The 16141-nt window shown below is 43.9% G+C and overlaps 1 protein-coding gene across 1 annotated transcript in view; it reads right to left on the bottom strand.

The window, feature by feature from the left end:
• The window catches only part of LOC142587585 (E3 ubiquitin-protein ligase UHRF1-like), a 97177-nt gene that overhangs the window by 66371 nt on the left and 14665 nt on the right, over positions 1 to 16141 (bottom strand). The window contains exons 5-6 of the mRNA XM_075698715.1: positions 13528 to 13740; positions 12869 to 12990 (exon numbers count right to left, since the gene is read on the bottom strand). Of these exons, the coding sequence (XP_075554830.1) occupies positions 12869 to 12990; positions 13528 to 13740 (335 nt within the window). The remainder of the gene's footprint in view (positions 1 to 12868; positions 12991 to 13527; positions 13741 to 16141) is intronic.

The following is a 16141-nucleotide window of genomic DNA, read 5'->3' as shown; positions in this document are numbered from 1 at the left end:
GGAGATGAGTGCAAGAGCGAGTGAGTGCCAGTGAGTGTGAACATGACTGAGTGCAGTGAGTGTGAATGGAAGTGAGTGCGAACGAGATTCAGTGCCTGTGAGTGCAGGTGGAAGTGGGTGTAAACATGGTGAGTGCCTGTGAGTGTGAACGTGAGTGAGTGCGAGTACAGGTGAGTGTGAACGTTAGTGACTGCTTGTGAGTGTGAGTGGAAATTAGTGTGAACGTGAGTGTGAGTGCAGGTGAGTGTGAATGTGGGTGAGTGGAGGTGAGCGTGAATGTAAGTTAGCGAGTACAGGTGAGTGTGAATGTGAGTGAGTGCTTGTGAGTTGAGGTGAGTCTGAATAAGAGTGTGAATGATGGTATGAATGTAAGTGAGTGCTCGTGAGTGTTAGTAGATATACGAAGGTGAGTGAGTGAGCGTGAGTAGACATCAGTATGAACGTGGGTGAGTATACCACAGCTAGCACAACAATTGAAGAAGTTTAAAGTTCCATTCAAGAATGGAACGCGATAGCATAAACGTGCTATGTTTGCATCGGAAATTATGGGAGGCTGTTGTTGGCGGGAGCCTATCGAAGAGGAAGTGGACGCAGCATCGAAGGCATGAGCATGTGCCACGTCCGAACTCTTTTTTTCTTCATACAAAACCCGGTTTAGGAGCATGCGCACCATCAACTGACAGTGGCTGAATGGGTTAACATGCTGGTCTCGCAACCCATAGTTCCTGGGGTCAAATTCCCGGCCCGCAATTTTATTTTCAGGTTATCGTCTATTTATTACCTTTATCGGAAATTTTCGCTCACGGCCAACAGCACCGGCAATGCCGACACCGGATTTTCTGTGAAACAAGCTTCTAAACGCTATCGCGTTAAAAAAGCAACAATCTGTCTTATATATCGTTATCTGAACCATCAAAAGTTAACGTCCCATGTCAAGGTCACCGCTCGTGCATTGCCACTCACATTACCATGATATGCACGTGCATTATTTCTATGAATATGCGATTATTTGCAGGTGCTAGAAAGCGCGACTTGACTTGATTATTCAAATATACTTTAGTGCTCGAAGCATCAGTTGATATGAATGAGCAAAACAATCATCTGTTCTCATTGATGGAAGTGGAACAGCTTCCAATAGATGTAAAGTTGGGAGGCATGTGAGTGAGGAGACTAAATTGGTCTTTAAGCAACACTTACTTGTTCTGTGTGGATTCAAATCAGCCATGTCACTACGAGTAAATTTCTCATTGAAAATTCACTGTTCGCAAAAATTTTTTTATTGGGGTGCGTATTTACACGTCACGCCCGTTTCTCTTTTCTCGGCAGTTGACTGTCACTTTCCAATGTACATTAGTGCTAACGCGATGCATTTGAGTGTTCAAGAAGACAAGCCCAATTGTTATGGTGCGCCTTCATTCATCACTTACATAGTTTATTGTTACGTAAAGGCTTTTTTAGTGTAATGCACGTTAAACAACTCTTTCAATTGTCTCGAATACACGGGTGACTACTCGCTTGTGCGCCAAGCGTACGCTAGCTCAGCTAATGAGTAGTCATGTCTTGTGCAATAAATGAACAACTAAACAAGAAGTGCAACTGTTAGAGCGAGCGTAAAGCACAGTCAAACTCGGGCATGGGAAGACCTTTGCAGGCGGCGCCAGAGGGATGCCTCTTCGCCTTTAGGGAGGCGCCGACGAGTCGCCTAGACACGACTGTTGGAAGTCATGCGAGCTGTATGTGCGCGTGCGTGCATGTATAACAGCAGCGCCTACTCTTCCTTCGGACGGGCACCTCTTCTCCCCATCTGCCAGCGCAACAAGTTGGCGCCGGGTGCTTGCAAGTGTGCACATGAGACGGTTATGCCCATTTATTGTCCAATTTTGCACCTGCGTTCCTGATTGAACCAAACCGTGCTAGGGTGACCTGGAATACTGGTAGGGTGAAGCTTTTCAGGAGAACTGCCACGCTGCCGTGCTGCTTTGGTGCACCCTCGGGCTTTCTCTGCTGTGGAAGCTGCACCAAAGCGGCGGTTGTCTGCTACGCGCTTGATATTTTGGTCGCTGTTAGGCAACATTGCGATAATTTCACTCCTATAGTATACTACGTAACTGCAAGATAATACTGCAGCGACTCACCGCCCAGCTAGAGAACGCGTTTGTGTGCTGTAAATACAGGGATTTTGTATATTTCCTTTTATGCTTGCAGGTTTTTCACCGCAATGGTCCGTACTTATGGGGCTGTTTCAGGCACACATTCAGTGCACACTTCATTGTGAGCAGAAGCATTTAGTTAGATGTGGCATGACGAACGTAAATGTGCTGCAAAATAGAATAATCATGAGATCACGAGCCTAATCAGGAGAACGAAGCAGATATAAATGGCTTGCTCATGCTAACGCTTTGCGCCTTTCATTTACTTTCCTTTATTTCAGGCGTTGGATTTGCTTTACAAGACTGCCTTCTGCGCTCTGCTGTTTCATTCTTAACATGAAAGTAAATTTAGCAACTTATTCAGTTTGCTCGCCGGTTCGTACATAGCAACTATACTTGCTGATCAATTAATACGTAGTTGTAATTACATAATGAATATAGTCAACTTATTATAAGGACGTAAACTTCCCACGTTTTACTGCCATTGAAGGCAATAGCAGTACTGATATTTAATGTTAATAGAAATATTTGCAGTGCATCAAGGGTTGTACTTTAATGCAAACACACATAACAGCGTCATGCGCAATAAATGCTTGCTAGTTTACGTAGCAATCCTACCTTAGGCAATAAATTATGCTTACAACTATCCCACTGGCGGGTCATTTGCATACGATAGCATGAGACAAGTTACATGTTGATGACTTATGAGAGGACTCGCGGAATATATAACAAGGCTGTTGTAACAGTTGAACTTTTACATAACAGATGCGTAAATGGCTGACGAGAAATAGTTATATATTCATTTCAATCTAGAAAAATAAATTTGTGCATAAATGGAAAATTTCCTAAATGGAGGAGGGGCCGGACAAATGCAGATGACGCAGATGTAAGATTCAATGTTTCTGTCGGGTTGACCGGTTGTCTCCGCATCATATAACCTCCAGACCTCTCTTCTTTTGCTCTTCTCATTGACCTATCATATGTAAAGTAAAGCCCCTGCACCTTTTTAGTCATACGGCGTAATCTTAGTAATGTCGTCTCCGCATTACATCACCACTTCCAGTCTCCTAACCTCTCTCGCTTATCATATTGAGCTATTATACGGCGTAATGTCGTCCCCACATTGCATCACCGCTCCCGGTATTTCTTTACTTTCTCTCTTCTCTTCCGTAGTTATGCACCTCTGCCGCATTGCTAGGCATTGCATCAATGCAACAATTCAGAGCCAAGTGTACTCACTACACTTCTTGATAAAGATGCTGCAGGTGGTGCAAGCCAGATAAATGTGGCCTGATCGAAAGGCTAATAGAAGAAGGCAACCTGACCGGTGCAGAACCGGATCACGCCGAAAGCGTGTCTAAAAAAAAGTGATGAAAGGCTCATTTTTTACATTTGCAGCTATGTGACTAGGAAGATTGTTCTGAAAACAAAGTGTGAACACTCTTGCGATATTCTATTAACCAAGAAAGAATACGCTAGTCAGCTGAGCGCAGCTGATTACACACGTCTAGCTGCGGGACAAGGGAGGCTTGCTGTACCTGTCTGGCCATCTCCTTAGATTTATCAGAGATTTTGAAAAGCTTGTCACAAGCTGCAGTGTTTCAGTACTCGGGAGCTTCATCATGAAAGCGTGATGGACATTACTGAACTCATCAGAAAAAAACGGGAAGTTGCGGTCAGGTGCCCCATTCGCGCGCATTCACTTGCTGGTGAAATTATTGCTTTCTATGTAACTACTCGTCTCCATTTTTTTTCGAAGTCTTTGGAACGCGCAAAGGCTAACCGCCATGAATCTTCAAAACATGTGTAGTTAAGCTGCTGTATGTGAGAGAGAGTTATTTGAATCTGTTTAAAACATTCTCATCTATTGCACTTTTTAGGGTGAAGCAATCCCAGCACCTCGGATGAATACATTATATTGATGTACAGTGATCCATGTAGAAAGACACAAGGTCGATGCATGACTGACCCCTGCATACCCTGAAACGTGCAGTCTGTAGCTGCTTATAATGAATATTTGTCGTCTCATGTTATATTTTTGTCAGGCACGAAACACAGGAGATCTCTGTACTTGTTGATTATATCATTTACATAGAGCAGGTTTGTATTCCTGAACAATTTTCTAAAGTGATTGAAATAACACTTTTACGTTTGTACATTGCTTGCCGTATTTTTGATTCGGCAGTTACTTAATTTATACAGCAAAAATGCTGGTATCTATGCCGTTAATTTTATCTGAATATCTGTAAAGTCTATTACTGTGGGACACCTTTTGTGTAAAACCTTGTGGAATAAAGTTTACCTGGCATTGCTTTTATTTCTAATGTCCGCATTTAATACACGCTTCGTCTAAGCTCGTTGCTGCGCGCTATCTCTGAAGTGAAATAAGCTAACACAATTGCAGCGGTACGGCCGTCTCTACTCTTTATCTTGTTTCCCTTAAGCTCTCTTTCGGTGCTCTTTGCATAGCAAAGTACTGGTCAAGGCTAACAAATTGTCGAACGAAAACATTTGAATATGGCTGTAAACCACTGGCAACCGTGACTGGAAAGCTCGTAGTGGTGAGCGAAACTGTCACTGCACCTAAGTACTGCAGTTGACTGCGTGAGTAAATTAGTTTTTTTGTCACTCTTAATTATTGCATGCCCTTTTGCCCGCTTACGCACGCAAATAACTTTGTTTTCGTTCTCTCCTTGTGTGTGTGACTTGTGTGTGTGCGAGTGCATGCCAGTGAGTGTGAGTGGAGATGAATGCGAGTGCAGGCCAGTGAGTGTGTGTGGAGATGAGTGTGAGCGGAGATGAGTGTGAGTGAGTGCTTGTGAGTGGAGGTGAGCGTGAACGTGAGTGAGTTTGGGGCCTGGAAAAATTATGGTGAGTGAGTATTCTCCCACACTGCCGACCTATACTCGTGACAACTGCCCTTCCCACGCTTGTTAGGCTTCACCGCGTAACATCGCTGTGCTGAGGCAAAGCTGCCTCACTGGCAGCTTGCAACACGCTATGCTAAGCTTGGAAGCCAATCACGAAGATTACAGAGGCAGAGGAGGTGACATTATTGACAGCGGCGAATTCTTTCAATGAAAAAGACACCACCGAACGGCAAGAACCTTAACCCTTTGAAGGTTTTTGCCGTACATGTATGGCGGCGGTTTTCTGTGCCGCAAGGTCTTTGCCGTACGGGTACGGTTCCGACCCTCCGTTTGAAATTTCGCGCCATAATGACGATGCGTGCTCACCCGGAGGTGCTGCCACCTCTTAGCACTTACAAAATGCGTTTGAAATTGGTGCTACCTTCTTGGGGAGATAAACAGAGCTGATTGCTAGCTTCAGCACGTCGCTCAGACTGCGGCAACGCCCCTTTGGCGGTTTCGGTTTCGCCACGTGATCGCAACGGAGGAGCACGAAACGTCATTTTTTTCTTTGTCGGCACTCTCTTGCAGGGCGGTGGAAGTTGATTTCTATTTTGATCGCGCTGCTCTTAGCTTGCTTATCAGCGCCGTTCACAAGGTATTCTCGCTCTCAGTGGCAACGCGCTTTCGCGGTTTCGGTTCCGCTGCGTGGTCGCAACAGAGGCGCGCGAAACGTAGTTTTTCTCTTTGTCGGCACGCTCTCGCAGGGGCAGCGGAAGTTGATTTCTATCTTGATTGGCACTGCTCTTAGCTTGTTTATCACCACCGCTCATGAGGTATTCTCACTCTTCGCGGCAACGCGCTTACGCGAGAGGGTGCCTCAGACCTCTGCCCAAGGCAGCCGCACGCAGAGATGTCATGCGTGCGCCAACACAACTCCTCGCTCCAAGAGAACAGACACGCATTTTAGGTGTGCAGACTGCGATAAGGTGCTGTGCGTAGACCTGTGTTTCAAGGTGTACCACGCTCGGAAATACTATTGAACATTTTGCAGTTCTGAGTGATGCCGACACCAAAATACTGTTCCTAATTATTTTTTACTATTTATTCCCGACTTTATACATTTTGTACATTCAAGATCCGCAATAAAGTAATTTGACCACCTGGGAAAGTTTTTTTCAAAATAATTCAACCCTCAAAGGGTTAATAACAAACGTCGAAGCAGCTAAGCCTAGCATTGCCACGGTGGTGGCTACGGCTGCCAGCGGATCTGTGTGCGAGAGCGCTGGTTCGAGGCAGAGAGATAATCAAAACGGCGGTGTCGACTTTCATTAATGCCATTTCGGACCTGCGGTCACGACAAAAAGTCCGGAAAATCGGACAGCGAAGGGTTCTCGCATCTGAAATGTCAGACGTTCTTATGCATTAACTCTATGGGGCATATGGTGGTTCCGCGAAGCTGTCCACGTTATCGGGCATTCCACAAAAATCGGGCGTCCGGAAACCCGGTCGCTGAATGCACACTGGCAACTCCTCCAGCCGATGACACGGCGTTAAAGACAATTCGTTACAATTCCTCTCTTTTACTCGAGCCAGCAGTAAGGTGACTTTCGCTCCCTTTCAATAATATGACAGCTAACTTTCCCTGATTGAAGCACAAATTCCCTAAGTTTTCCCCAAGTTTTTCCAGACTAATCAATATCCGTGAGAATTCCCGGTTTTCCCGGTTGGTAGGCACCCTGGATCAAGCCTGCACTAGAGGAGAGAGGGGGCAGAGGGCAGGTGGTGGGGGACACACGCCTATCCACTCTCTGCCCTACACACACGTTTCCTCTCCTCTCCTCTACCCTTGCTGTAGCTGTGCATTGCTGTCCTTATGCGGGTTACGCGCCGTATCTTGGAAGTAATCTTTGGCAAGTGCAAAGGCCAAGCTGAGGTGGTTGATGCCTCAATGCACATTTTGTTCCTGCACATATAGTGTTGGCGGTCGCGTAATTTCAAGTTTCCGAGGCACGGTGCAAAGCATTCACTCGCATTGTGGCAGTGAGTGTTCTTGATCATAGAGAGAGATCTTTGCTTGAGGACGTGCAACACTTATAAAACTACGAACCTTGCTTTGTGTAGTTTGTCTCTTTGCTATTGCCATCAATGTTCCACCTTTCTGGCAAAACTGCAACATTTCTTTTTTTTTTTTCAGAACAAGTATCTCTTTTCCCATTTTTCCTTTTTTTTTTTCAGGACGAATATCTATCTTTTCACACTTTTGTTTTTAATTTGAGGGCACCATCTGATGACGACTGCGGGCACTAAGAGTGTTCAGCCATGGCGTCCAAGATTTACAGCACCACACAACGCAATACGCTAATCACGGACGCTGTGAGCCACATTAATGCATTGCTCTCAGTGCCACCTGCACTACGTGCGCTAGCGCTTTTAACCACGCTATTGTGGCTCGACCTTCTTGTGGTGTTTATAAGTCATTACTGACAAGATGCTGTCTACCAGGAATATTCTGGGAATAAGTGAAATGATTCTTACTGATGAAACTTTAAAACCTCGAATTAACGAAACTTGCAACTTAACGAAGTTTTTTGCTGCAAGTACAAACATTGTTATATCAAGATACGACTATATTAGGTCAAGGTAAAGTGATAGATTAGTGCTCAAGAATGTCTACGGCATCAATGGTATCACGAACAGAGCTTTAGTAATTGAGAAATTGAGGTAAGTGAAAGACACAATTAGAGACTCCCCCGAGACATTCAAGTACTAGCCTGATGACAAAGGCACTAATTATAATTCTGAGACTAGTGCTCAACCACTTGTAATAAAAAGATCATTGTATTGCATTATAAGACGAAAGAAAATGCTACTTGTCCAGTTCTATTTTATTTTTAGAAAAAAGAACTCATTGATGCTACCCTTGACAACAATATGGGTGATTGCAAGGTTTCGTTTTCTCCACTCTACACCAACTGCTCTTTCACGATTCAGTCGTTTGGTTATCATGCAGTTCTGCGCTGCTTTTGCTGGCACACAAAACTCGCACAAAATGCAAATAGCACAGAATGCCATGTCCATGTGATGTTGCAGGACTCCCAAATGGTTCACGCCACTTGACCAAGAGCAGATGCAGCGACGAATCTAAAACTGTCTTGGCTTGGTTTCTCCATGGCCGCACGTTCGCATTTTTCACAAAAAAAAGAACATAGCACAGTCTGTCTGGCACTGTTTTACCCATCAACAACAGTTAAGGAGGGTGATGGCATGTGCAACGTCACCACTCCCCACTCGGGGCAGGAGAATTTCATTGCGCTAAAGGTATGCGGACCATTCAGATGTGATTTTCTCGTAAACCAAGTCTTTTCTTGACACAAAACAAGCCCTGCAAGGTTTCTGGAATGGTATTTTAATAGCCCACATCGACTTTGTATTTGCTTTTAGTATCTCTTTAATTTAACTTTTAGAGAACATTCAGTAATCTCATTATTTCATGACTTGGCAACAATGTGGTATGGTGTTTGTAATATGGCTTGGTTTTACAACAGTTATGCAGTCCCATTAAATCTTTTAAGTGTTGGAAGGCATACTTTCTAGCTTAGAGCTGTAAAACTCTAGAGCCATTTCAGCACTGTATTTGTGGAGAAGGAGGGCAGTTAAGGGGCTAAATCTTGCCTGCTTGTAACTATCATGTCAAGGCTTATTCTTGAAATAACCACTGTTAACAATGTCTTTCTTGCGTAGCGCACATGTTGCGAGGTTCACGTCAGAAAAAAAAAATAGTGTTGTTCATTGTTTTGCTCTTTCTTTTTTATTTCTGCTTTGTTGCTCGAAATAAACTGTGCATTTCCATTGATGCAGGCAAAAACTCACAGGAAATAAGCATGCAAGAATGCGCATTAAAGAAAAGAACTAATGGAAAGGCTGTTGGCTATGCAAGCTGCCGGTGGTGTATGGCTAGCGCTCATCTGTGCTGTGGAGGTGCGCGGAGCTTAAAATGTACAATGAAGTTTGACATCTGAATTATATTATTAATGAGATGTTTGCAATCAAGTGTAGCCCATTGGTCGTTTCATTTACGTATTTTAATATAACTTACTTGAAGCCACTTAACCCCTGCTACTTATGTGATGAAGAGCCCAACTCATCTCGCATGTCGGCACATACAAGTTGTTGGTTTTGTACCCAGTGTTCTTCAGAATATAATTCTTTTTTTTCTAGAAAAACAGTCTACATATTTAGTCACACCTGACTTATTGATACGAAAGCATCAAATGGTCCACTAAGTAAAAAAGCCAGCACCGTCTGTAGCAGCGAAACAGCACCTAAATTCCCGTTGGCTGCAACACCACGTCACGAGCCCACCTCGACAGAGCAGAGCGGGTGAATCGGAACACCTGCTGCTGCAGTAGCACGTCAGATGATGCGTGAAGAGAGAGGGCATCGCCACAACGTCACATCACCAGCGCGCCTCGACAGAGCAGATATGGCGACGCAATGCTGCGTGCAGACGCCATTCTCCGATTGCTTTTGTTATCTGTGCATTCCTTGTCCGCGCAAGCTCTCGCCTGCATTGTGACTGCACCTCAGTAAGGCCAAATCGAAAAGCGCCAAGCATATCAACGCACTCACTTGCCCGTGAGGAGTTCATAACTTGAAGAACCGCTCAGCGGCATTCAGTTGGACATTAATTTTGCATTCACAACTCGTAAGAAGTGCTTAGGTGTCCTCAAATTTTTTCTTTTTATATGACCTTTCAACTGCCCATGGTGAAAGCTTACCTTACCTTCATGTGGAGAAAAACTAGATCGCAGACACTCTGGTAATCTGGCGCACTAATGGAATTTTGAAGGGGAGCGTCACTGCACCACATCAGTGCATTGTACGAAAGTTGTCATACACAAAATAGGAGAAAGGCTGCTACTGTAAGAGTTCTAGCTTCTTTTCATCAATGTTGTTTCGTGAGCATAGGATGGGGACATTGGCCACATAACACCCTTGACCCAATGTGCCTGATGCACCAGCTTTTGCCTTTGCCACTCCTCACTTCATAATCTGTTCGTCTGTCTGGCCTGTTCTGCACAAGAATAACCATGCAACCACTTGCTTTGTGTGCTTGGTTGCTCCCTTTGTCTCCTTGTGTATGTATAAGGGGCTTTTCTAATGCCGTGTGATCTCCTTTCCACATGCAGGGAGCAAGCAACAGAAAAAGAAAGAGTACAATGCAGAAGGCCAGAAATGGAGAAGGGCAAAATTTTTTTGACAAACAAAAATGAAGATACCTCACTGCTATGAGCTGCCCACAACGAGTAACATGAAAAGATGAAAACATTGGTTTGGGGGAATAAACAAGGAAATGAGATGCTGACCGCACAAGCTGAAGGCTTGAAACAAAGCAACATGAGCATGTGCATAATGCAAGAAGCACAAACGAGCAATTAAAGAATACAAAAATCAGGGCCACAATGGGCCGCATTGTTCACTGTGGGCTAAAAAGCACTGCTGCTTATATAAATGCACAAAGGTGTAAACATAATGCTATCATTTTTTTTTCTCTGCTTTTGTCAAAGAAAGAAAAAGTTGATCCAGCTTTGCCTGCTTTGCCCCAACAACAGCAAAAATTTATACTCTTATGCAACAAGTAGCAAGACTGCTTTCATTATGCAACTGGCATAGCAGTGCTATTGACGCAATTTATTTGCACAGAAATGCCAGCCACATTGGACGAGAGTAGTACCTGAGTCCATTTATTATACTACTGGTCACAAAACTTCAGGCCAAGTTTGCTATAGGGACAGCAGCTGCCACTAGGGACGCCAGTGCAGATGAGAAGGCTACGATTGCTGGTGTTGTGGCCTTGTTTTGGCAGTTTAGAATAGTTTAGATGGGCTTAGGACCAATCGCACTAGGCCGACACAATGCCTATTTTGGTTTGCCAACTTCCTGTGACAGCTGTGTGGCGCCGACAGTCATGTAGGCAGCAGTGGCATCGTCGGTAAACAAGTCAGGTGATTTTGTTGCTACACTGCAATGTCACAACGGCCCCCTGTTCCGTCACAGCTGACATGGAATTTTCGCCACTGATTTCTACATGTGCTGCTCGCTTCATTTTTTTTTTTTTTACTCATTCTCCACAAGACATTTAGCATATTCGCAGCAAGAAACAGTTAGAGTGCAGCTTTCTGCATTTCAATACCATTTATCCAATGGTGCATTTATTCGCACCAGCATGTACGGCCACACTTAGTTGTTCGCTTCAAGCACAGCGTAAACTGTGCAATGCTGACACAAAATACGGACGAAATATGGCAAGGCATGCTGATTTACGAATATGAGCACTGTCGCATCCCACTACCTGAGACGAGCTGCATGATATGAGTGATCGGCAGCTTCAGCTAGAGGCGCCTTTGAAAACAGCGCCCGAGAGACAGGGGGAGGGGGTTAGAACTATTCATCATGCATGCAGCGTGCTTAATGAAGTAGTATTGCCAAAGTAAACCTTGCGCGCTTAAGTGTTCAGTTAGAGAGCGCGTGGCTTTCTTTGAAGACATCAATGCCTGCTCTATACTCACATAACTGAGCTAGGCACACTGCAGTATTGTGGGGGCTGTCACTTGTTGCCCATTTGGCATAGGAGGCAAACAAATATGATAGCATAATAATACCGCAACCCCTTCTATAGGTTGTGAACAATACATACAGAGCTACCACTATATGTAGTCGCCTTTCATTCATGGAAGCACCGGCAAATGTGACCGGTGGCCTTTGATCGACAATGGTAGCGTACTGATGTTGGCATTACGTAGTGTCGCCGCTTCCCGATTCTTGCGTGCGTACCATACAACACTTCAAATCACTATGGCCAGAAATAAACTATAGAAGCAGTGCCCATTCTAAGTGCTTATCCTTTAGCTCAGGTCCATCGGTAGTGAGAGCACGAACTCGTCTGCTGAACTAGGCCTAACATTCGCGGAACAAGATCGACACAGCTTCAAACTCTATTTGTACGGATGGAAAAGGCTGAAAATTGTGCATTTCAACTGCATAAGCACATTCAGCTCACTGAGCGCAATTAAATATAGGGTGTCCCAGCTAACATTAGCCAAACTGTTGAAAGAAAAAAAACACGGTTTGACTGACCGAACACTGTAGGTCTCAACCGTATTTTGCATAATGTTTTTCCTTGCCCTCCCCCTCCCCCCTTTTTTTTACGGGCTGGCTAACGTTAACTGGGACACTCAGTGTGTGTGTAGAAGTATATATATATATATATATATGACAGGTGCTGCGGTAATCGTGTTGGCTGCGCAATGTTTTCTCTCTGCGGTTGATTTCACATAGGTTGGCAGCTCGTTTAGTTGGCCCCTTTATTGCTGGAACACTACTGCTGCACACAACAGGTGTTCAGCATTGTTCTTCAAGCTCCTCAGGACCGTTTAAGCTTCTCTACACATGCTAAAAGGCAGAAAGAGAGCACAAAGCCACTACAAGAATCATACAAACAGTCCAGCCAGCTAATATGCCGCTTGCCGAGTGCCCATTCAACGTGCCCCCTCTGAACCAGTGGCGCCACCACACTGTCACTGTTCACCGCATATGAAGCTCTCCCATGGCATGACGGAGAAGTTTTGTGACCATTCAAAAAGTATCAACGGACTCTGGTAAAACTAACACAACTGCTTTTTCCATGAGGGCCTTGTTGGGCTGGGTAATTAGCGATAAAATGCTCATGCAAACGTAATATGCAAGACAGCGAATACACAAGATTGTGCTACAACATGCCTAAATTAATGAGCTGTTGAACGTGTTCGTCATTTGTCTTGGCCAAAATGAAATACTAACTTTTTCTTTTGCTATTTTGGTACTCACGTTTAACATGGGACTGCTCAAAATTTTGACGGTCTGCAGCGTTGACAGCTGGATGCGGCTCAATGGCAAAAAGTTCGTCACAGAACATGAGACGGCAATTTTCCAAAGGTGTTTTTGATGCCCTGCAGTAAAACAGAGCACAAAAGCAACACAAGCAGTCTATAGGTTTTCTTTTAGGTATAAATGCACCAGGGTGAAGCAAATTGTACACATCACCCTGCATGTTCTGTCGTAATTTAGCACACTTGGGCAAGCTCCTCAGTCTACCTTCAACCTCATTTAATAGACCAAGCAGAACATGCCACAATTGAAACACACAAATGTCAAACCAGAGTGCTGGCTAGCACAGTTCTGCATCTGTTCAATATCTGCTCCTTCTGCAGGTGCTATGTGACTGTGACACACATTATGAAGAACAAAAGGTTTGGAAAATAAGCACAAGAGTGCAAATGAAAACTTGTTTGTTTGTGCCTCCTACTTATGCCACTTCAGACCAGTTTAGTCAGTGTCAAATCACTGCAAGGAAGATTACAAACTTCATGCTCCTATGTAAAAAGCAACTGCCAGCAGCTAAAGAAATTAACCAATAGCCTGCTGTGGCTACTTGAACTTATAAGAGGACAACAAATGGAAAATTAAAGAAACAGGGCATCACTCACCCAATAAATATGGTGGCCCACAGCTCTTTCTGGGTGCGAGTCGACTTCTTGGAAGTCACCAGGCAGTCATACCAAAAGCCCAATGAGGATGGCTCTTCGACATTGAAATTGACCATGAGTCTATCACCAATGCTCACATCTACAAAGGGGATCACCTTCTTGGCTCGTGGCCGGAGACAGTTCAGATTTAGTGCAACCACTTCATCTTCATAGCTGTGTAAAACATTTTTTTTAAACAAGTCATTAGTACACATTTGCTGCAACAATACTTCATAACTACACCTATGACTAACATAAAAACACAAGCACTACTTGCCCCTAAATATATGAAACATTCTATAGTGACTTGTGCTCCTGCATTACTACACAACAGCTGAACTTCACAAGGTTCACACAGTTGGTGAAGCACTAATACTAGTTTCTCAGAAAATTATTAGAGGCTGCACACGTAGCACTGAAAGTGTATTTTAAATGATAAATAAAAAAAACCTAATACAACACATTTCCGTTATTTCAACTCCAATTAAGTCGATCCCCACTAAAGGTCCAGGCCAGCACCCATGCATTTCTATAGGCCTAAACTCATTATTTCAATCCTAAAATTGTCCTTTGCCAGTTAATTTGAACTTGTCCATTCAGCATGCTGCGCCTGACCCCTACGGTGAACCCAATAGCAACCTCTTTACTGGCAGTGTCGGTCTCGGCAGCGCTTAGGGGATAGTGAATGCATTTAAAAATGTAAAAAAATCTCGTCAAAAACGCCTATTTTTGGCCTGCCTGCCATAAGAAGCCTTTTTGTTTAATTAAATTCTGATGTACTGCATGCCAAACCCAGGATATGATTATGAGTCATGCCATAGTGGAGAACTCAGGAATAATTTTGACCACCTGGGGTCCTTTAACGAGCACTCAATGCACGGTACACATTGTATTTCATTACATCAAAATGCTGCCACTGCTGCCGGGATTCGATCCCATGCCCTCAGACATAGCAGCACAATGCCGAAGCCACAGTGCAACCATGGCGGGTAGAAGTTTCTCAAGCAATTAAGGTAGCTCACAATGTCCGATTATGGTATTTACCCTATTCTAACAAGTCATCATCATCATTATCAGCCTATTTTATGTCAACTGCAGGACGAAAGCCTCTCCCTGCCATCTCCAATTACCCCTGTCCTGCGCCAACCGATTCCAACTAGCACCTGCAAATTTCCTAATTTCGTCGCACCACCTAGTCTTCTGCCGTCCTCTACTGCGCTTCTCTTATCCTGGTATCCATTTTGTAACCCTAATGGTCCAACGGTTATTTAATCTGCGCATTACATGACCTGCCCCGTGCCATTTCTTTCTTTTAATGTCCATTAGAATATTGTCTATACCCGTTTGCTCTCTGATCCAAACCATTCTCTTTCTGTCTCTTAAAGTTATGCCTAGCATTCTTCGTTCCATTGCTCATTGCACGGTCCTTAACTTGTTCTCAAGCTTCTTTGTCAGTCTCCAAGTCTGCCCCATATGTCAGCACCAGTAAAATACACTAATTGTATACCTTCCTTTTCAATGATAATGGTAAGCTCTCAGTCAGGAGCTCACGCTGTCTGCCGTATGCGATCCAACCCATTTTTATTCTCTGAATTACCTTCTTATGGGCAGGGTTCACTGTGATTAGATGACCAAGGTAAACGTACTCCATCACAGACTCTAAAGGCTTGCTTCCGATCTTGAACTCCTGTTCCCTTGCCCAGTTATTTATCATCTTTGTCTTCTGCATATTAATCTTCAACCCCACTCTTACACTCTCCCTTTTAAGGTCCTCAATCATTTGTTGTGACTCATCCGCAGTGTTGCTGAATAGAACAATGTCATCGGCAAACCGAAGGTTGCTGAGGTATTAACGTCAATCCTTACTCCTAAGCCTTCCCAGTTTAATAGCTTGAACACTTCTTCCATGCACGCAGTGAATAGCATTGGAGAGGTTGTGTCTCCTTGTCTGACCCCTTTCTTTATAGGTATCTTCCTACTTTTCTTGTGTAGAATTAAGTTGGCTGTGGAATCTCTGTAGATATTTTCCAGGGTATTTACGTAAGCGGTCTGTATTCCTTGATTACGCAATGCCTCTATGACTGCTAGTATCTCTACTGAATCAAATGTTTTTTCGTAATCTATGAAAGCCATATAGAGAGGCTCATTGTACTCTGTGGATTTCTCGATAACCTGATTAATGACATGCATGTGAAAAAGTCTTTTTTTTAAAGAAAATTGAACCGAAACTTTGCAGCGTTCGTATACTTTGCTGCATAACACGGCTCTATGGCGGCAAAGCTTATCTACAAACCGTGCGGCGAAGCTGACTTGGGAAATCGGCTGCCACTGTGCAACGCGTATTACTCTTGCCCATATTTCTTGCTAAAAAATCAGGTGTATGCTAGATTTCTACTTTAAGGACTTTCTATGTTAGTTTTGACTTTGGACACATAGAAAGTGGGGATCGCGCTTGATTCGGGGGCTTGCTAGAATCTGTCAAGTACTTCCAAATAAATCAGCAATGTGTTTTGAAGTTTTTTCTGCATCTTGGCTAATTCCACCCGTCGGATAATTAGATCAATTTGGTCACTTC

The sequence above is a fragment of the Dermacentor variabilis genome, chromosome 1 (assembly GCF_050947875.1).
Source record: "Dermacentor variabilis isolate Ectoservices chromosome 1, ASM5094787v1, whole genome shotgun sequence".
In the NCBI taxonomy this organism is placed as follows: Eukaryota; Metazoa; Arthropoda; class Arachnida; order Ixodida; family Ixodidae; genus Dermacentor; species Dermacentor variabilis.
The sequence above is the reverse complement of the archived record's forward strand: the minus strand, read 5'-3'. Positions and strand labels throughout refer to the sequence as shown.